This window comes from Notamacropus eugenii, chromosome 7, assembly GCF_028372415.1.
Source record: "Notamacropus eugenii isolate mMacEug1 chromosome 7, mMacEug1.pri_v2, whole genome shotgun sequence".
In the NCBI taxonomy this organism is placed as follows: domain Eukaryota; kingdom Metazoa; phylum Chordata; class Mammalia; order Diprotodontia; family Macropodidae; genus Notamacropus; species Notamacropus eugenii.
This window is the reverse complement of record NC_092878.1, coordinates 159,447,288-159,470,120: the sequence shown is the minus strand read 5'-3', so window position 1 is coordinate 159,470,120 and position 22,833 is coordinate 159,447,288. Positions and strand designations below refer to the sequence as shown.

Below are 22,833 nucleotides of genomic sequence, written 5' to 3'. Positions count from 1 at the left end.
ACGGATGATTTCAACTCATCCTCTGTAAGTTCACACAAAGAACCCTTCGTACCATTTCAGTAGCAGACAAGAGCAGAACTCATCCACTTTACACAGGAGATTTTGGTACATGTACACAAATGATTGATCTAAGGGATCGTATGTTGATATGAATTTAAGGGTAAATCAAGGAAAAGTTCTATGAGATATTTGTCGAGAGAGGTCACCTTCTTCTAGACAGGGAATTGGAGGGGAATGAGAATGTTAGAGAAGGATTCATAGAAGAGGGCTTTTCCCTAGGAGGAAGGGAGGGACTTTAACAGTCACAGAGTAACAGACGAGTCACTGAGATGGAGGACAAGACTCGGGAAGGTGGCAAAGGGGAGGAAGTACTGACAGATTCCAGTTAAGTTGTCACATAGAATACATGAAAATATGTAATATGGGATAAATCTGGACAAAAAGGAAGCTGAAGCCAAATTGTAAAGAGTTTCCTAATGATGCCAAGAGGTAAACCAGGAAGGACCCGTTGTTTTATCCCCATTTTGCCGATGTGAAAACTGAAGCTGAGATCATTTAAATAACTCATCCGACATCACAGACCTAAGACGTGGTAGACTTGGCATTGGAACCCAAGTGTTCTGACTCTTGGCCAAGTTTTCTTTCCACTATATTACGATAATGTGCTATTGTGTGTGTGTTCATCCTTCGTTGCCAAAGAAGACCATGTCATCAGAGAAATAATGACATGACTTGCACTTGACTTTGTTTTGAGTGAGGGAGGGCTGTGCAGGTCACCAGCCTCACTTCTCCTCCAGAGCCATCTGAATCCAGTGACCAGATATTCATCAGGATGACTGGAGATGACCCAGGATGAGGCAATTGGGGTTCAGTGACTTGCCCAAGGTCACACAGCTAGTGACTGTCAAGTATCTGAGGTGAGATTTGAACTCAGGTCCTCCTGACTCCTGCACTGGTGCTCTATCCACTGCACCATCTAACTGCCCCAATAGTGTCCTATAACAAATAACACAATGCATGAGTCAAAATGCTGCTTGCATTCCAAAGAGAATGTTTTCCAGACATTACAAAGATGAAGCCTATTCTGTGTGTATGTATCTGTGCTTGAGTGTGGGTATAGATAATGTTTTGTGCACTATTTGGGAATATTAAGACACTATTAATGGGGAGGAAATAAGCATTTATTAACTATCTACTATATACCAGACCCTATGCTAAATGCTTCACTAATTAATGAAATATTTCTAAAATGCTTAAAACAGTGACTCGCATATAGTAGATGCTATAAAAATGCACTCATTTCATTTCATCCTCTGAAATATCCCATAATTTAGGTACTGCCATTATCTCTATTTTATAGTTAAGGAAACTAAGATAGGCAGAGATTAAGTTATTTGCTATGGTCGCATCCCAAGTGAGTGTTGAAGGTCAGGTTTGAACTCAAGTTTTCCGAACTCCAGGCCAGGCACTGTATCTGCTGTGCCGCCAAGCTGCCTCTATTAATATACTAAATACCTATAGAATATATGTCTGTCAGGTAATAGACTCTCACACTAAATGTATAAATGGATTTCTTTCCTGGGATGGAGTGAGAACTACTGTATTAGTTAAAACTGCTTGAGAAAAAAAAAGAACAACTTGCATTAGTTTGATAATTTTGTTTTGTCAGTAGGCAGTGTGGTAAGTAGAGAGGACCATCTGACTTTGTACTCCAGATGACCTAGATTTGAATATAACCTCTAACACATATTAATACAATGTAAGGTCTTAGAGAGTGGGTGCTTTCCCATTTATGCCTTTTTTCTTACTCAATACTTAACACATCAGCTGAAATATAGCAGGTGCCTGATGATTTTTTAAAACTGCATTTGTTGAATTGAAGCCCAACTATTTGTCCAAAGTTTAATCAGTCAATATGAAACAATGACTGTAGTCCAGGCACTGTACTAAGTGCTGGGGATACAAAAAGAAATACAATTTAGTGGGGAAGACAACAAATAAATACACACAAACACACTATATTCAAGATAAGTAGGGCATGATGGAGGCAGAACTATAGAGTTAAGTGGGATTGGGACAGGCTTCTTGTAGAAGATGGAAGGTTAGTTGTTACCGAAAGGAAGCCAGGGAAGGCAGTAAGCAGAGAAGAGGAAGAGGACATTCCAGGTATGGGGACAGACAGAAAAAATCCCAGAACTGAGAGATGGAGAGTCTTGTTTCTAGGGCAGTAGAAGCCAATGTCGCAGGTAAATCATTTAACTTAACGGTGCCCCGTGATGCTCTCTGAGACTATACATTTTGCAGATGACTGATCTGAGCTGATGGAATTTCCACACTGATGGAGTTCTCCACACTGATGAAATTACAGGTTTAGATTCCACCTCTCCCAAAATAATAATCCTTAGAGAATTAATTTTGGTTGGATTTTAAAATTCTCTTGCAGGCTCTCTAGTGGCTGCCATTTTAGCTACGGATGATGATTCTGGTGTGAATGGAGAAATTACATACACTGTGAGTGAAGATGATGAAGATGGGATATTTTTCCTGAATCCAGTCACTGGAGTCTTTAATTTGACTCGAAGCTTAGACTATGAAACACGGCAGTACTATATCCTCACTGCCCGCGCAGAAGATGGTGGGGGACAATTCATGACCATCCGCGTTTATTTTAATATTCTCGACGTGAACGACAATCCACCAGTCTTCAGCTTGACGTCGTATAGCACATCCTTAATGGAGAATCTACCTCTTGGATCCACAATTCTTATATTTAATGTCACTGATGCTGATGATGGTGAGTAATTGGTATACCATTAAGCTTTATTTGGGATATGTTATTAGCTGTTATAAAACAATTTGTTCTTGTTCATCCTCATTAAAAAACACTTATCCTACCTTTTGTGAACTTACAGTTATATATATATATATTTACAGGAGTTACATTTATCAAAGTAAGAGTTATAATTATTACCTTTTGTATGGATTTCTGACAGCAGTTGATGCTCTTTAATAAAATGTCAAGGATAAATAAAGTTCTCAGAAGGGAAAGACCAAAGGGAAAAGCTTAAGGGAAATATTTGCAAATGGATGCTTAATTTTTTGACTATTGGAAGTCAAAAATTCTTAGGAGCAAAACCAAATTTTTGAACACATTTCACTATCATGATCATTTCTCAAAGGTGGATCCTTTGGTTCTGGACATGTTCTTTGTCCTGTTAGAGTCCAGATACTAACAATACAATTTAATTCAGTCCAACAAACCTTCATTTAAGACCCACTATGTGTCAGGCACTATTCAAGGTTCCTATTAAAGGCCCTGCCTTCAAGTAACATGTATTCTACTGGGATTTTGTATATCTTTGAATTGTTCAGAAAAAAAGCATCACGATGAGACCTCTGAATTTAAAATTAGAAATAGTAAGTATATTAGGTTTAGAACTAGAAGGGAGATCATCAATATCAACCCTCTTGTTTTTAGATGAGATCTGGGTTTAAATCCTGATGTGCTATTAACTGCCTGTGTTACTTTCTGTAACTCACATAGGAGCACACATTTCAAGATATAAGGGATCTCTCAAAATTCACCTAGACCAAACGTGTCATTTTATAAATGAAGAAACTGAGGTACAAATAGGTTTTAAACTTTGGAACAAAATTATCTCTGCTTTGTTTCCTCATTTGTGACATGAAAGAAATTAGATGAGATGATCTTGACAAATTCTTCTCAGCCCTAAAATTTATGACCTGTAACAATCTCATATTTTTGAAGTCTTTGCAAATGAACTTTCCAAATTTTCTTTTGAAACCAGACTTCACTGGCCATTCTCCAACAATGTAAATATACAACAGTAAGAGTAAGATATTCCAGAATATGCCATGTAAACATTTTGACTTTTCCTAAATCAAAAAGGAGAGAGGTCCTTTTTTTTCTCCCTCACATGTCCCACAGGAGTCAGTCCTACATCAGTAAGCATTAATAGATCAGTCCCCAGAAGGAAGGAAACAGGTTTCATGCAGTTCCAGGATAGTCTAAATAATGCAGGATCTGCTCTAACTTAGACTGCTCTGCCTCACGTGGGTCAGGATGACCTTTAGGTAATCTTAGTATTGTACTCCGTCTTTGCTATTTTGTGCTTTACTATTTCCTCTCTGGGTCAGTTATAAGGATCATTTAGAAGGCGGCATAATTAATGAAGGCAAGGGCAAAGGTGTAGAACAATTTGAAACCAAAGAATTTGTATACTGTTTGAAGAGTTTTAAGATTCCCTAGAGGGAGGCAGAGTGGCAAAGTAGAGTGATTCTTTACTTGACTCAAATCTCATTTTGACATGCCACCTTAGGCAAATAATTTTGGTTCCTTAGGTCTTAGTTTTCTCATCTGTAAAAGGTGAGGTTAGACTAAATGGACTCTAGTATCTCTCTCATAGGTTTGGACCTTAAAGGCTCATTAAATGTACACACACACACACACACACACACACACACACACACACACACACACCTTTTATAGATAAAGAAACTGAGGCTGAGAGGTTATATGACTGTTCAGGGTCATACAGGTAATAAACACCTGAGACAGAATTTCAACTCAGGTCTTTGTCCACCAGTATATCTTGTTATGTACAGAAAACTTATAATTAAATCTAAATCAATAGTTCTTAAATGTATGTACTGTGCTAAGCCCAGCAATACAAAGATAAAATGAGATAATGATCTCAAGGAATATATATGCTCCTGGAAAGATATATTCTATACCCTGTACCTTAATAAGTACAAAAAAGGATGGAGAATGATTGGAACATACGTGAGATCCAACAAAAAAATTTAGAAAAGTTTAAAGTGGGAAAGATGACTGAAGACTGGGCATATTAGCAATCTTAAGAGAAGACGAATTCTGAAAGTCATCTAGGAGGTGGCAGTTTGTATTCCTGTGCACATGTGTGGTGGGAAGCAATAGGATCACAAATTCTGGGAAGAGCAAATATTCCATGTCACTAAAGCTGAGGATGGGAATTTCTGTAATGGTAAATTTTATTCTTCTAAGATAGGATCAGATTTCTTTAATATTATTTATGGTTATAAAAAATCACTACATTATGAGACACAGTGGATAAGAGTAATTTGGAGACAGAAAATTTGGGTTCAAATTCACAAGCTTTGTGAACCCAATCAAGTCCTTTAACTACTCTGAGAGTTGAGAAATGGTGTGTGACTGTAGAGAAGGCCATGGGTGTGAATAATATGATCTGAAACTATGAACTTGTGTGCCCAGGTAGAGAAAGGTTCAATCAACAGAGACAGAAATGTCTATGAGTATAGGGTGGCAGTGATAAGTGTACTGGGACATGGTAAGGCAGGACATCCAGACAAGGATGTTTAATAGGCATTGACTTTAGGGTACATATATGGGCTGTGCATAGGAATTTGGGAGTCATCTGTTTTAGAGATAATTATACCCATAGGAGAAGATGAGATCACCAAATGAAAGAAATAGAGAAAACTAGGAGATTCAGGACAATCCCTGGAGGAATACATTTACTCAGCAAATAAGTGGGTATGTGAAATGGATGTTGATCAAGAAGAGGAAGCTGAAAAGGAATGAAAAGACAGCAAGAAGGAGAACTAGGAGAAATAAATACCTTGGACACAGGCGACGTAAGAGTGTACAAAAGGAAATAATGTTCAACAGTGTCCAAAAGTTCCAGTAGTTCAAAGAGAATGAGAGCTGAAAAAGACCATTTGGTTAAGCACCTAGGAGCTTTGAGAAAGTAGTTTCCTTACAGTTAGGTTTTAAGTGGTTGAGTGATGAGGAAACAGAGGTAGTGAACATAGATAAGTATTTCTAGGATTTTAGTGGTGAAATGAATGAGAAACAGCAGATGTTAGCTTGAGTCAATAGACAAGAAGAGCCAAGAAAATACCTTCTGTTTGCCTGTTTAGTTATGTTTTTAGGATGAGGTGGATCTGAACTTGTTTGAAGGTAGGAAGTAGAATGAAGGGAGAAATGAGGTAAGGCAAGGCAAGACTACAAACATTTATTACATGTTTACCGTATGCCAGGTAAGCACTGGAGATACAGGCAAAAAATAAACAAACAAAAGCGGGACAATGTCTGCCCTTGAAGACATTCAGTAGGGGAAGATCAGCAGGAAGGTGAAAAGTGTCTGTATATTCTCTGTGTGTGTGTGTGTGTGTGTGTGTGTGTGTGTGTGAGAGAGAGAGAGAGAGAGAGAGAGAGAGAGAGAGAGAGAGAGAGAGAGAGAGAGAGAGAGTGTAGGGGGAGTGGATATTGGTGAAGTTTGGGGAATGGAAAGGGGAAGCTACAAGGCTTCATGATATAAAGTCCAGAAAGGCAGAAATAAAGTCAGGAGGAGAATTAAGGATTAAGGTTGGCCTACTTTCTCTCCAAAGAGAAGAATAATCTATGGGACAGCCTCCCAAAAGAGAAAAGGGAGGATGATGACATCAAAGCAGAAAAAAAAAAGGTTAGCCTTATTGAGGAGAAGGAGCCCTTAACCTTCTGAGGTTAAGGTAGTCATCCCTATGTCTCTCAAATGCTATGGGTTATAATCTGCTATTCAAGGAAACCATTTATAAGAATTGAGAAATCAATGAATTAAATAATTAATCAGGCAAGCGCAGTAGGATATCTTTATTGGCTCTTGAACAGTTTTAAAATGGGAGTGCTTAATTAAGAGTTCTTCAGGTCAGAAGGTCCCTTGGGAGCCATTTAGTCCAAACAATGACTGATCAAGTATCTACTTGACATTGTACTCAACATGTGGTCATCCAGTCTTGGCTTGAAGAGCTCTGGTGAGGGAATTCAAAATTTGCCTTCCTTCTAATGTTTGGAGAATCTCAATTTAAGATCAGAAAAAAGGAATTTATGATTTATCCAGTACGAATTGCAGAAAACTCACTGATTCATAGATGTTGATATTCAATTGGAATGAATTTTATCTCAGAATTAAAATTTAGAAGCACAATTTCTAGAGAAGATAAGGAGATTCCTTTGACATTGTGATGGACCTTCCTAGAACACACACAAATACACACACACCATCTGAGTAGAGTACTTAATGTAGACCACCATTTATGTGCTGTTTCTTTAACTGTGGCTGGTTGATGTTACAAGCAACCTTGGGTCATTGTTTCAGTGCTGAACACTTTATCAGAAAAATTTCCTGCCAAATGACCTGAATTATAAGACAGAGTTCCTGTTCTTTATACCATTCAAATATAATGATAAAAAAAGGATTTTGATAAACTTGTTTACTGAAAACAGACGACTCAGTTACATTAGTCAGTATATTCTCTCTTGGAGAAGTTGAACTATATTAGTCCGTATTCTCATTTTATAGATGAAGAAACTGAGATCCAAGGAGATTCAATGATTTACCTAAGATCACACAAAAAGTGTCAGTAGTCGTGGGATTTGAACCTAGGGACCTGAGCCTGTTTGAATCAATAGAGTCTTAAAACATTGCACTTTCTAGAATATACATACATACATACATACATATATATATATATGTATAGAATATACATATATAACACACACACACACACACACACACACACATATATATATATAAAGAGAGAGAGAGAGAGAGCAGATATTAAGATATATACATTTCAGAATATGGGAGAGTCAAGCTGTTGTGGTACAATGCATTGCCTATCTGGCTCCCATTAGAGTTGCTAAGTGTAGGCACTATATTTCATAATCAGTGGAGACCTGATGAGAGTAAATTGATTGCACTCCTTGGACTCCTTAACCCATGAAGATAACTAGATAGCACAAGTAGAAATTTTTTCACATTGGCAGGTACAAATCGTACAACTGATTGGATGTGATGAGGTCCCTGAAACCTTAAAATGTAATGGAGGCCCAGAGAGGCTGAATGATTTTCCTAATGTCATACTGGTGGTGTGATGGAGACCTTGATTTCTGACTCCTGGATCATATGACTTCATTATAAACAGTGGAAGAGATAGAAGACTACTTACAAAGAATTCTTCTTCCCTTACCTCTTGGACTAGGGTGCCTCCTGGGTCCCAGATAAAGTAGTGATCTGGACTCAGAAAGATCAAATTCAAATACTCCTCAGACATTTACTAGCTATGTTCCAGTGGTTGTCACTTATCCTTTGTCTGCCTCAGTTTCTTGATCTGGGAAATGGGGATAAAGATGACTTCTTTCTTCTAGGGTTATTAAGACATTAATGTGCTTAGCACATTGACTGGCACACAGTAGGTACTCAAAAGTGCTTATTCCATTTTCCTCACTTTCCCTTACTGGTATAAATGGAGATGATTGTAATACTTACAGCATTTACACCAAAGGAAACCACTTTATGAATCTTAAATCTTAAAAAAAAAAAACTACTGAAGTGTGAATTATAATACAATTGTGCCATAACAGGTTATTCATAATTTTATATACAACCCTTTCCTAAATGTGACAAATAAGTGGGTGATGTAAAAGGTATTGGAATGATCCCATTTTCAGCACACTGACCACCAAGTATACAAAACTGAATTGTTTCCATTGGCGCTGTTAGGTGAAATATAAAATCCCACCAAATTCCAACATGCGTGGGTAAAGTATAGAATTTCAAAACAATACATTTACTCTGTGGTTTGAGCATTCTGTGCAAAGAAAAATGATTCTGAGCATCACATTTCAAGAGATAACACAAAAGTTCACAAGTAACTCTGTGTTTTAAAATGTCAACATTTATTTTCTAGACATATAGTACATGCCCAGAGTCACTAACTAATATTGTCAGGAATGATTGCTTTTTTTTATGAAAGAGGGAAAGAGAGAGAGGAAAAGGAAAAAAGAAAGAAAGAAAAATGGAAGAAAAGAAAGGAAGGAAGAAAGGAAGAAAGAAAGAAAGAAAGAAAGAAAGAAAGAAAGAAAGAAAGAAAGAAAGAAAGAAAGAAAGAAAGAAAGAAAGAAAGGAAGGAAGAAAGGAAGAAAGAGAGAAAGGGAAAGGAAGAAAGAAAGAAAGAAAGAAAGAAAGAAAGAAAGAAAGAAAGAAAGAAAGAAAGAAAGAAAGAAAGAAAGAAAGAAAAGAAAGAAAGGAGGGAGGGAGGGAGGGAGGGAAGGAAGGAAGGAAGGAAGGAAGACAGAAAGAAAGAAAGAGAAAGAAAGAAAGAAAGGAAGAAAGAAAGAAAAAGAAAGAAAGAAAACGAAAGAAAGAAAGAAAGGATATGGCTTTTATGTCCTATAATTGCAGAGGTTCAGTTACAGTCACGGGATGAGTGCTGTTCATTCGATGGCTTTGTTGACTCTTCCTTATATGGAAATGGAGAATTTTATGAAACATTCACCACTGGTTGACTTTCTCTCAGACTCTCTTTCTTTAATTAGTGTAGCCTCTAAAGTCGCGTGCTTGAACAAATGTGATTCAAGCACAGGGAATTCTTTCCCCCTCTTGCCATTTACGTTGGTGTTTGTATTCTTAACCTAATGTAACCCCAAGTTAAGCAAAATAGCAATTTCTGCCTCCATGCATGGCTGCTTTGGCTTGTTCTAAAGTGCCTCTCTCCTTTGATCTGCTGAATGCTATCGTATCCATCCAAATGAGCAAAATGTAAGTACTAATAAATATAGTAAGTGGCCCATATGGACAAGGCTCTCTGCCAGGCCCTAGGGATACAAAAATAAGACAATTTGAGTCATCAATGAACTTATATTCTATTGAGGACATAACACACACTGTTTCTTTAGTCTATCTGAAATATCTCAAGAGGGAGATAATGGGTATCAGGGTAAGATGTTTAGAGCAGGTGACACCTGAGCTTTGCTTTGAAAGAAACTAGAGTCTTTGAGGAAGAGACCACATTACTGACATGAGTGAGATTAGGTAAGAGAATTTAGATTTATTACTCGAAGGGACCTTGGAAGTCAACTAATCTAAGCCCTAAAATCCCATTTTACAAAGAAGAGAACTAAGACCCATAGAGGAAAGGTAATTTGCTCTATACCACATAGGTCACAGGTTAATCCCCTAACTAAAGTTGCTTACTTGATGTCATTTTCATAAGTCCTGAAACTTTCGGTAAGATCACAGTTTGTCACTACTAAAGAATGGTTACCTTCTTGAATTCATAGGATCATAAACTCAGAGCAACAAAGATCATACAGACCTTTTCCACAGATGAAAAAAGTGAGGCACATAAAGCTTAAGTAACTTGGGACTCTAAGATCATAAGGGTAGAGACCAGGCCTGTGGTGTTCCTCTACAAGCAGTCCTGCTGCTTATCCTAGAAACACCAGGCAAGTCACTTTCAGCATGGTCTAGCCAGTGGAGAGGGCCCTATTTGGAATCAGAAGACTTGGTTATGTCTGCCTTTGTATCTTGTTTCTTTGTGACCATGGACAGATCCTAATCTTGTTTGATTCTCTGTGTAGTGGTAGAGTTGGGCTAGATTCATTTTAAGCTCTTTTATAGTTCTAAATCCAGGACTAGGTAGAGGCTGTACAGGATAGACCTGAGATCAAATCCAGCCTCAGACACTTACTGGCTGCGTGACCCTTGGCAAGCTGTTTAATCCCAATTTCACCACCACCACCACCCAAATCCTAGAAACTTCCCTTTGTAAATTATCTCCAATTTACACTGTCTGTAGTGTGGTTTTACATAGTTGTTTGCCTGTTGTCTCCGCTATTTGAAGGTGAGCTCCTTGAGAATAGGAACTATTTTCTTGTTACTGGGTTTTTGTTTTTATTTTAATTTCTTTGCATAGTGCCTGATGCATACTGGGCACTTGATAAATGCTAATTGATTGAACAGTATGTCTTCCAGTTTTTTTACTTATAGTTGAAATATCAACAACTCTAAAGCATTGTTCGATTAGGTTCATGCACATAGGAGCATAGAGATCTGAAAGGGATCCTCAGGACCATCCAATCCAATTCCCTTTTCTTATAGAAAGAGAAACCGAGGTCCATGGAAGTGAGGACACTTGCCCAAGGTTATTTAAGCTTATGTAGAAGAAGTGAAGTTTAAACTCAGGTCTTCTGACTCTTGTCTTCTAGAATCCAACTCAGTTGGTTTAAATAACATTGACAGTTTTTATTTTCCCCCTTTGTATTATTTATTTTCACTACAGAAACATACTACATAGCTTGAAGCAAAATGGTGACATAGAAATAGTACTATTCATCCATCAGAGGGTTCCAAATGAATTCAAGTATGTGTGTGTCAGGGTGGCTATCCTTTCCTAGCCAATCGTCATATATCAATTCTGAAGACAAGTTGTAACCACCCAAATGAACACAGACAGTTTGGAATATAATTAGATACTATGGGCTTTTTTTGCATGTGGCTATTTCTCTTGGGGGATGCCTGTCCAAGCCTTCTTCTGCCTCAGTAATACAAGTAGCTGACATTTTTATAGCATTTTAAGCTTTACAAAATACCTTACATGCTTGATTTTTTCTCACTTGATCCTTGGCAGCCCTAAACAGTCAGTATAACATATATAAATTAGGAAAGAGGTTCAGAGTCTTGGTTGCAGTCATAAAGCTCATGGGCATAATGGAGGAATTTAAACCAATATCTATCTCATTTCCTAATCTTAACCAGAAAAATTTATCAAGCAATTACTATATACTGGAACTATGCTAAGAGCTTGGAATTCAGATGCAAGCAAAAATAAGAAGTCCCTTACCTCAAAGAGCTTCCATTCTGACAGAAGGATGCTGGAGTGGAGGGAGGTAGGGAGAAGCCACCCAAGTAGAGATACCATATCATATGATCAGAATCATATCTAGGTGGTGAATAAACTATGACTGACCTGGGTCTGTCCCTAGAATGAAGACTCCCAGAAAAAAACTTATTATTTTTAGAAGGGGGCTGCCATGGTAGAGAGATGTTTCAGGATGAGAAGACTCCAGGTGCTGAGGAAAGTTCTAGAGTGTTGGAAAATTCTCTTAAATAATTCACTCCAAGATCCTTCTCCTACTGAGCTCTAGCCCCAATTTTTTTTAAAGTATATTTCATTAGATACTGTGAGGATCAAATATTAATGGTGAAGGACCATGATACAGTGTAAAGAGGACTGAATATGCAGTTAGATTTGGACCTGAATTTGAATTGTGACCTCAAAACTTACAACACATGAGACTTCAGGAAACAAAACAGATGGACAGAAAGAGGGGCAGAGAAATAAAGAGACAGAGACAAAAATAGCGACAGAGATGAGAAAGACATTTATAATTTTTACCCTCCAAATTGTTAGTTGTTTCTCCATCCTTAAATTTTGTTGTATTTATTCATGGCTTATATATGGTATGCCACTCCTTCTCTCTGTTCATATCACTCCCTCAGTAGAATATTACTAATGGGCAGGGCAGAGAGTGTATTCTGTCTCATATTCATCTGCCCAGATTCTCCTGTGTCTTGCACATAGTAGGCACTTAATAAGTGCTAGCTGGAATGGACTGTTGGATTAAAGTGGTATTTAAAAGAAATTTGTGTGTTGGAACTCTAATAATATCTGCCTTGCAGGAAGGTGTGACTGGTTGGATTTTATTCTGCAGGATTTAAAACTATTATTCTTGGTGTGATCACCAGGGATTTGATGTGTGCAGTGGTTCAAGGCTTAATGCCAGTTCTATTTTTTTCTTAAAATCAAGCATCTATGTTGTCATAAACTCAAAAGAAAAAGTCAACCCTGGGCATGAATTGACCAGTCTTCCTTCTCTTCTTTCAGTTTATAATTGTAACATCCGCTGGATAACTATTCATCCTTTGAGTGTTTCCATAGTCTCCTGTGTTTAATCCTGAAAGTGACCTTAGAAGTCACCAAACCCCCTTCTTTTAAAGAGAGGGACACTGAGGCACAGAAAAGCTAGGTGATTTACCCAATATGGCATAGGTAATAAAAGTCAAACCCAGGATTTGAATTCAGGTCATCTGATCCCAAATCTAGTGTTCTTTCCTCTACATCATAGTACCTTCTCCCCCAACCATCCCTTCACCTGGTCAACTGCTTCCTTCTTTTTAGCAGAAGAATTAAATAAACTATGTTCTCATTGGTGTCTTTATCAATATTACTTAGGTTTAATTTGTAAAAGAGAGACAGCTAGGGAGTAGTGAACAGAGAACTATCAAGAGTCTCAGGAAGACCTGAGTTCAAGTCTTAGCTATGACACATACTTAGCTCTGTGATGCTGGGCAAGTCACTCAAAATCAATACTCTAGGCAACTCTTTAGGACTCAGTCACAGAGAAGGTATCAACGTCCATTAAGAGGTGAAGTTTCCCCACTTGGGCAGTCCATATGTAAATAAAACACAGGTCAGGTCTGTATGACATTCATTTGAAAAAAAAATATTCGAAATAAAATCATTCATTCTGAAATGTTTTCAAATCAAGACGCATTGCAATGTGATCTAAATAGGGTCAAATTAATAAATAATCATATTAAAAGAAGCTTATTAAAATAAAAAAATTACTTTGAAGTATAATCTTGTTACTATCATTTCATTCAAAGAAGATATTTAAAAATATGTTGATTCTATAAAGTTAACTTGAGAGAGGATAATTTTCTTGAACACCATTTCTTAGACACATTTAAAAAAAACTTGAAAACATCCATGACTAATGCCATACATGAGATAATTGTGTTATCTATCCCTGAAAATGTGTTTGACTGAAATTACTGAGGTTGTTACATGTCTTCTATTAACATTAATTTGCTTAACAGCTAGGATCTGATCAAGAAGTTCCTGGATAGCTGATATCTACATAAAACATTGTACATTTATTATTTCCTTTGGGACCTCATTAAAAGCCTATGAAATTAGTGTTACTGGTGTTATTATTCCCATTTCATGGATGGGAAAACTGAGGCTAAATGATTTTTCCATGGTCATAGAGCTAAAGAGAATTAAAGTTAGTGTATTTTTTACTCTGGGGGTGCTTTTTCTCCTTGTTTATTGGAAATCATTAATAGTAACCTAATAATACAGTAAGTAGAGTGATATATAGAGCTATTACACACGTGTCTTGAGGGCAGAATATAACATATAACTACTTTTATTTATGTACATATTTGATGAGGATACTCAACTATTGAACTCTTATAATTCTTGGTTCAGAACTTAACAAGAATTAAAAAGTAACTACCAACATATTTATTATAACGTACATCAATATCTTTGAAGGGGAATAATTTTTTTCTTTTTTTTCTCTTTTTCTTTTCAGGGCTTAACTCCCAGTTGTCTTACAGCATTACCTCAGGGGACAGCCTTGGTCAGTTTACTGTTGACAAGAATGGTATTCTAAAAATCAGTCAGACTTTGGATCGGGAAAGTCAGTCCTTCTACAACTTGGTTATTCAGGTCCATGATATGGCCCTCCCTCCAGCCTCTAGCTATACCAGCACTGCTCAAGTGTCAATCATTCTATTAGATGTCAATGATAATGCCCCAACTTTCATTTCTCCCAAACTGACCTACGTTCCAGAAAACACCCCCACTGATACTGTTGTATTCAAAGCTCAAGCAACTGACCGAGACAGTGGCCCTAACAGCTATATTGAATACACTCTACTGAACCCTTTGGGAAACAAGTTCAGTATTGGGACCATTGATGGAGAAGTGAGACTCACAGGCGAGCTAGACAGAGAAGAAGTATCCAACTATACTCTCACAGTAATAGCAACTGATAAAGGTCAGCCACCTCTCTCTTCATCTACGGAAGTGGCAGTCATCATCCTCGATATCAATGACAACAACCCTGTTTTTGCACAGGTCCTTTATAAAGTGGAAATTAATGAAAACGTATTGACAGGGACCGATATAGTACAAGTCTATGCCGCTGATGGGGATGAGGGGGCCAATGGACAGGTTCGCTATTCCCTCCTCAGGGGAAATGAGAACCAGGAGTTTAGGATTGACTCTGTGACAGGCATCCTCTCTGTAGCTAAGCCGCTGGATCGAGAGAAGAGACCGACGTACTCCTTAACTGTTCAGTCAACAGATCGGGGCAGCAGCCCCAGGATGGACACCACCACAGTGGACATTATTCTCTTAGATATCAATGATTTTGTTCCTGTATTTGAGCTGTCACCATATTCCATCAATGTCCCCGAGAATCTAGGAACCCTGCCAAAGACAATACTTCAAGTTAGTACAATGAAATAAGGCAATTCTTGTCGTTTTTGTTTCTAGGAATTTTTTCTTTCTCTCTAAAAAAAAGTCTATTGTGCCTGCATAGTTAGCAAAGGTTTTATTAAGCCCAGTTGCTGGGGAGGCATCTTGTGGTTCTCTTTGAGTTCAGGAGTTCTGAACTAAAATGAACTAAGCCAATCAGGTGTCTGAAATATGTTTGGGGTTAATATGGTGAGCCCCTGAAAATGGAGGGTCATCAGGTGGCCTAAGGATGGGGTATGGATCACATGAAAGCTCCCATGTCAAGTAGTAAGGTGAATGAGCCATGAGTAGCTGCACTTCCATCCTCTCTGAGACAGAAGGAATCAGTCTTTTAAAATATGGCTCTTTAAAAATACCTTATTATTTTCTCTTCTTCCTTTTTATTATATATGTACACATACATATATACATATATGCACACATATATACATGTATACATAATAATGCGCATCCACATATTTCTTTAACTGTATGTTTCTGAAAATGACAGATAAGAAATTTAAATCAAAATAACAGATTCACTTTAAACTTAACAAATCTAATTAAAAAGATGCAGTAAGCACTTAATGCTGCACAATAAACTGTGCTCTGCACTTTGTATATAGAGCTAAAAATGAAATAATCCCTACCTTCAAGGAATGTATATTCTACTAGAAAATATCTAGCAATTTTGTTTGTAAGTTTAAATAAAGCATGTGCTAGAACCAGCTCTAACCACTAGTTGTTACATTTTCAGCATGAGCATTTACAATTCAGAAACTGGCAACTGGTATAAATCAGGAGTTGATTTATTGTATTGGTGACTACACAGATTTTTAAAAATAATAATTTAGTTTAAATTTAAAGAATATGTATGTACTTTTTCCCCCAGAGAGTTCTGTTGTTAGGGAAACATCAGGGGTTACCTGCAAGTGAGTAAGGCAGTGAACCTCATTCTGAGAAGTCTTTGCCAGGCAGAGAATCAGATGCAAAATGGAGTTATCTAAGAGCCCAGTTTTTGCCCTCTATAAAGGAAGGTATTGGGAGGAGTTTGTTTCTTTGCCCTCCAGTCCTTCAAGTTAGAGGGGAGAGGAGGTGGAAGGAGGTGGGGTCAATCAAGGCTTGAGTTAGGAGCACATTAGTGAGTTTAGAAGAGATGAGATGTTCTGAGAGCTTGTTCTGTAGATGTGAAAGCAGCAACAGATGCAAAGTGGAGTATTGCTCCACTATCATAGCTTGAATTCAACTGAAGGGCAGGAGAAGGCTCAGAGAATGAAGTCACCAGAATGGTAGCTGTAGACAAATACACAAATAAATAAACAAATATATACGCATGTATATGTACACACATGTATACATACATATGTATGCATGTATACATATATAATGCATGCATGTATACATATATAATCCATTAATTTTAATAATAATAATAGTAATTATTATCTGGTATTTAGTTAGCACTTCAAAGTTTGCAAATTGTTTTATTTACCTCCATTATCTCATTTCATCCCCAAGACCCCTCTGGTTACAATACTTTGTTTTATTTAAGGATAGATGCCTATATTATCTCTTTTAACCTTCCTTTCCTCTCTACTTCCTTTTCCATTTTTCCTCTTCTCACTATTAGCTGTCTTACATGTGATTCCTTCTTGTAGGTTGTAGCAAGAGATGATGATCAAGGCTCCAACAGCAAACTGACATACACGCTCATTTCGGGTAATGAAGATAACGCCTTTGTTCTCTCAGCCAGTGGGGAACTCAAAGTGATAGAGAGCCTCGATAGAGAAAAGAAGGAGAAATGCATCTTGTTGGTTACAGCGACTGATTCGGGTGAGTGGATGAGACTGGAGCGCATTTCCAGATTTGCCTGTCTTATTCCAATAATTCATTTGTATAAAATAGACACATTGAAGAGCTATTCCTTTTGCAATTTTTCACTAAATTTCTAACAATCAAAATGAATTCATTTTGTATATGGCAAAAGTAGCAAATAACTTTTCCCCTCTTTTGATCAAAATCTATTTTGCGAAAATAATATTCTGTGCAGAAACTGTTTGAAGGTTCTAAGATTTTAGCTGACGACACCAAGGGACCCTTGCTCCAATCCTAGCTCTGCTGACTACCACCTTGGCCAAAACATTTAACCTCTCCCGGCCTTAGTTTCTTCATCTACAAATAAGGTAGTTGGAAAAGATGACCTGCAAGTTCCTTTCCTGATTTTTGACTGTGATCACTGATGAGCAGAAGTGAGTTTTTGTCATAATGACTCCTTCATTTGCCTTTCAGTCTGGACTGAAAATTTTCCCATGATGCAGCATGCAGTTGAAGCCAAAAGATCTGGGTTTGATTCCTGTTTATAATATTATCATTTGGGTGACTTTAAGTCCCTGGACAAGTAATATCTGCTTCTCCCTCTCTCTCCACCCCCTCTCTCTCTCCCTCCCTTCCTTTCTCTCTCTCTCTCTCTCTCTTTCTTTCTCCCTCTCCCTCTCTCTCTCTCTCCCCCCCCGTCTCTCTCTCTGTAAAACTGGTATAATAATAGTTAACACTACAAGTTTTATGGGACTTTTTTTGGTTCGATTTTCTATACCTTGATGCAGCATATAAATTCAAATTATTAATATAATCAGCCCAAATCAGGTCAAAGAATAACTGGGAAATATTTAACAAAATAAATAAAAATACAATAAAACACAGATGATGTTACTATGTGGTTTTCTAAGTCAATATATAGCCTTCAGGGATACTTATGCATGGTTTAGTGGCCCCCATTTCTATTGGACTTTGACAAGATTGGCTTAACTTGCTTATATCTCTGTTTTTTCACCAATAAAATGGGGATAATAATACCTGTCTTTGAAGGATTGTTATCAAAATGCCAAATGTCAAATGAGACAGCACATGTAAAGTGCTTTGCAAACCTTAAATGTGAGTTCATACTCAGAAGGGCCCATAGGCTTCACTAGACTGCCCCAGGCATCCTTCGAAAACACACACACACATGTGCATGCACACACACATCTAAACACATGGTTAAGAAGCCCAGGACTAGAGAAATATCAGTTGTTGTTGTTACCTGGATAGATTTGTCGCTCTTTCAACTAAGTCATTCTGAGAGGTCCTCAGGTAATATAAGTCTGCTATATTAAACGTTTTTTTTTTTAATCTTCTTTCCCCCACATAGTAACACAAACTAATTTCCCTTTCAACCTAGTTAAATTTGAAATGTTAATATTAGGAAACCTAGAAATGACATTCCAGAATCTTATAAATTTTTGCAAGTCTTGAGGAGATAGTTCATTTGGAACCTTGGCTCCATAAACATTCCTTGGCCCTAGAAGGTTGGGCCTAAAGGAAGAAGTGGGCTGTCCTTCCCAGGCCTGGTATGCTGCTTTCCCTGAAGGCAGAGGTACTTGGAGGATGGGGATGTGCTTTAACTCCACTTGTTGGTGTGATTCAGCATTTCCATTTTTAAAGTTATTTCAGATACCTCAAGGATTGACGATGAATATTCCACCAGCGAGCAGCCAATGCTGCTCTTTTCTCCTGGGAAAGCCTGTGCCAAGCCCTGGCGAACTGGCTTAGGGCTTTGGGTATGAAGATCACTCAACACTCCATGCTCTTCATGGAGCTATTATTTCTCCTGCAAGGGCTGATGTGGAAGCTTGATACCTGCAGGTCCAGGTGCTTGGGTATAGTAAGAGAGACCTATAAAGGGAACTGGATCGAAAGTCACAGCTGGGAAGGACTTGAGACCATCTGGTCCAGTCTATTTATATTATAGGTGAGGAGCTGAAGACCCAGAGATGTTGTGACCTGCCCAAGGTCACACGACACATAGCTGGTAAACATCAGAGGCAAGATCTAATCCCTGTTTCTCTGACTCCAGGGCCAGTGTTTTGCTTCCCTCCTTCCTCCCTCTTTCCTTTCTGTCTCGCTTCTTCATTCTTTCTCCTTCCTTCCTCCTTCCTTCTTTCCATCATTCTTTCTTTCCTTAACCAAAAAAAAAAAAAACAATTCAAATGAGCCACAATTGAGTAGAACTTCCCCTACACGTAAAAGAAAAGTAAAAGAAGATTTTACACTAAATGATATAGTCAAGATGTAACTTTCAAAGCTATCCTTCTTGTCTATCTCTGCCTATTTCTGACTTTTCTTCTGTGCTCTTCTTTGCATAAAAAAATCCCCAAAATGACTTTTTTCTCTTTTTCTAGATGCAACTCTATCCCTAGTGTCCCCTCAGAAAACAAAATTTAGGAGAGGGGAAGGAAAAAAATGCTTTGAAAACCAGCATGCTTAGTCAAATAAAACAGATTCCCACAATAGCCATATCTGGAGGGAGGGGAATAAAAGAAACCTCTTGCATCCTTTCTGCATGCAAGGATGAGATAGGGAGCTAGATTTCCTTCACTGAAGGAAATATGATATAGCAACCACTTGCTTTGCAGATTACTTCTAAAGCTATGGTTTATCATCTGTTAGCAATTCAGTTCAACTCATTACAGCCCATCAAACATTTATTGAGAAGACATTTCTGTAGCACTTTAAATTGTGTAAAGCATTGTACATGTATTAATTAACCTATCTGAGCTTCACAATACCCTCGAGGGATAGAGATGGGTACCCCTATATTGTTCGCATTATTTCAAAGATGAGCAAAGGGATGCTCATAGAACGGTTTTCTACTAACTTGCATGTTCACATAGATAGGCTCAGGTGGGATTTGAACTCAGGTCATGCTGATGCCAAGTCCCACTAACCTGTACACTAGGTTTTTCTGCTTCTTATTAAAACAGCTCCTGCGTGCAAATCAGTGTCTATGGGGCACTTAGCTTTCTTGCATACGGTATGGCTATTCTTTATTCCTCCTAATGAAGTACTATTTTGGCATTCTGTTGAAGAGTCTTTCCCTAGTTTAGCAACACCTAACTTACAAAATGCTCCAGGCCCCTGCCCTAGGAAGTATGTTGAAAAATCAAGGGAATGCTTAGAAAATCTGAAGCTTTGGAAATTTAGGAAGCACCTCCATAGCATCTCCTGGTGGTCCTCCTGGTCTCTACTGACCCAGTCACCACTCTAGTTCAGTCCCTCATCCCCCCTTCAACTGGAAAATAGCCACAGCTTCCTGATTGGTCATCCTGCTTTGCCTCTGTCCCTCTATAATACTTTTTTTCTTGGCTGCCAAACTGATTTTCCAAAAACTTAGGTCTAACCGTGTCAGCTCCCCTACTCAATAATTTCTTCCTATTACCTTCAGGATCAAATATAAAATTCTTTGATTGACATTGAAAACTCATCATAATCTGTTACTTTCCTGCTTTTCCAGTCTGCATACATTTTTTCCTCCATACTCTCTGTAATCTATTCATGCCAATCTAGTTCTTGTTTTTGAAACACCGAATTTGATTTTCTATCTTTGTATTTTCGCATTGGCTATCACTGTGCCCATAGAGTTTTCCTTCCTTTTAGAGTCTCTGGTTTCTTTCCACATGCAGTTCAAATGCCATGTTCTGCAGAATCCACCTTGGTTATTAGAGCCTTCCCCTTTATGTATCTACTTGTCTCTGTAGTGTTTTCCCCTTGGGATTGGGAGTTCCTTGAGAGAAATGGTTGTTTTAAGGTGCATCCCCAGCAGTTAGCATGATTCCTAGCAGATGAGTACTAAATACCTTCTGATTGATTGATTGGAAAGTAGGAATGTCCAGGTCAGATAAATTCTTGCATAGACCTAAACTGCATATGCCACAGGCTAAATATTATGGTTGTCATGGGTGGGGTTGGGAAATATGGCACAGATACAAAGGGTAGTGTTGGAGCAGAATGGAAAGGACATGGCATCTGATTGGAGCTGGGAAATGAAAAACAGTCTAGATGACAGGGAAATGAGGTGAATGATGGGAGTGTCTTGGCAATAACAGTGAAGTCAGGCATGAAAAGGACTGGTCTTATCATGAGTTGCTGTAGACATATTCAATTCAACGTGTCCAAAACAAAGTTCATCATCTTTTCCCCAAGCCCTCCCATCTTTTTATTGGTGTGGAGGCCATTATCATCTTTCTAGCCACCTATATTCCAAAGCTAGCATCAGAGTCAATACTTCATTCTCTATCTCCCCATATGTAATCTCGTGCCAAATCCTACTGATATGACATCTCTCCTACACACTCCTTCTGTCCTCTGACATCACCAGCACCCTGATGAATCCCTCCCAACTTGATTTATATTTGTTTTTGCTCATTAAAGGAGCCATTGTCTGATTACTTCTGAAAGAGGCCTATTCACTGAATGGATGCCACCTCACTCTAAGTGAGTACCTGACTAGGCCTTAGTCATAAAAGGTTACGGTCTCCCATTGCATCCGGGGCCATCTCCAGTCATCCTGATGAATATCTGGTCACTGGACCCAGAGGGCTCAGGAGGAAAAAGTGAGGCTGGTGTCCTTGCACAGCCCTCTCTCACTCAAAACAAAGTCAAGTGCAAGTCATGTCATCATTTCTCTAATGTCATGGTCTTCTTCGAAAATGAAGGACGAACACAACAACACAACACAATAACAACCATTTGTGTAATTATAGGCAAATTGCTTAATTCATATCTGCCTCAGTTTCCTCATCTATAAAAGGGGATAATAACAGCACCTACATCCTAGGGTTATTGGGGGAATCAAATATGTAATATTCATAGAGAACTTTGCAAATCTTCAAATGCCTTATAAATACTAGCTATTATTATTTAAAAGTAAGAAAGAAAGAAAGCTTTGTATTCTACCAAGTGTGATCTTTCTTTAAAGATTTAATAAATTTTGATTGTAATGCTCTCAAGACAAAAAGCTAGAATTAATTTCCCCCATGGTAACTATGAAACTAAATATGTGAAGCAGTTGAAATTCCAATAACCCACTAATTAGGAAGGGAATGTATTGTGTTCAATTATTTGTTCTTTTGTGATTATAGGAAAGGAGGTAGGACTTTTTTTTTTGGTGACATAAGCCTGAATGTATGGGGCAGAAAAAAATGCCAGTTATGGCAGGATCAGGCACGACAACAACCGTATTCAATTTATTACTGCAATCTTTTACTAATTAGTGTTCTCTTATATAATTAACTTGGGGAGAAACAGGAACTCAGTTGTAGTTTTGCTCGTGGGCCCTGGAGCACGTCGTGTCACTTGGTTGAGATGGTGTAGCCACAGCTTATGGAAGTATGGAGATGACAGGAATTAAATCTTCTTCTCATGGATGCTGCTCTACCTCCATGCAAATAAACTTATTAGCATGGCCTAATTTCTTCAGAAAAAGTGTTCAAAGTGTTAAACAGTTTCATGATAATAAAGGAAAAAAAATTAAAAGTTGCCCTTACATATTTCTGTTTTATTGTTAGAGTTTCCATCTCCAGCTCTCTAGCAGATAGGGATTTTTTTTGTGTCTTTCTGATGGAATTGATTTAAAGTGGGTTTAGCTTTGCAGAAAATAAGAACGATCTGTGGATGCAACAGAGAGATTGTGAAAGATTATTTGTAGGTTGCTAAAGATCTTGCCAAGGGTTTTTCAGGTCATGTGATTCTGTCAGCTGGGACATTTGGCTCCCCTTCCCAATGAATGTAAATAGATGTGAAACAGGTGTTTCCTTCTTATTAATTCAAGGATCCACATGATTGATGATGAATATTTGCCTCTAC

The 22,833-nt window shown here is 38.0% G+C and overlaps 1 protein-coding gene across 3 annotated transcripts in view; it reads left to right on the top strand.

Annotated features, from left to right (window-relative positions):
* Positions 1-22,833, top strand: part of FAT4 (FAT atypical cadherin 4) — a 228,630-nt gene that overhangs the window by 112,094 nt on the left and 93,703 nt on the right. For all 3 annotated transcript variants that reach the window (XM_072624971.1, XM_072624970.1, XM_072624972.1), the window contains exons 4-6: positions 2,444-2,794; positions 14,225-15,147; positions 16,812-16,986. In XM_072624971.1, coding sequence (XP_072481072.1) covers positions 2,444-2,794; positions 14,225-15,147; positions 16,812-16,986 — 1,449 coding nt within the window. The remainder of the gene's footprint in view (positions 1-2,443; positions 2,795-14,224; positions 15,148-16,811; positions 16,987-22,833) is intronic.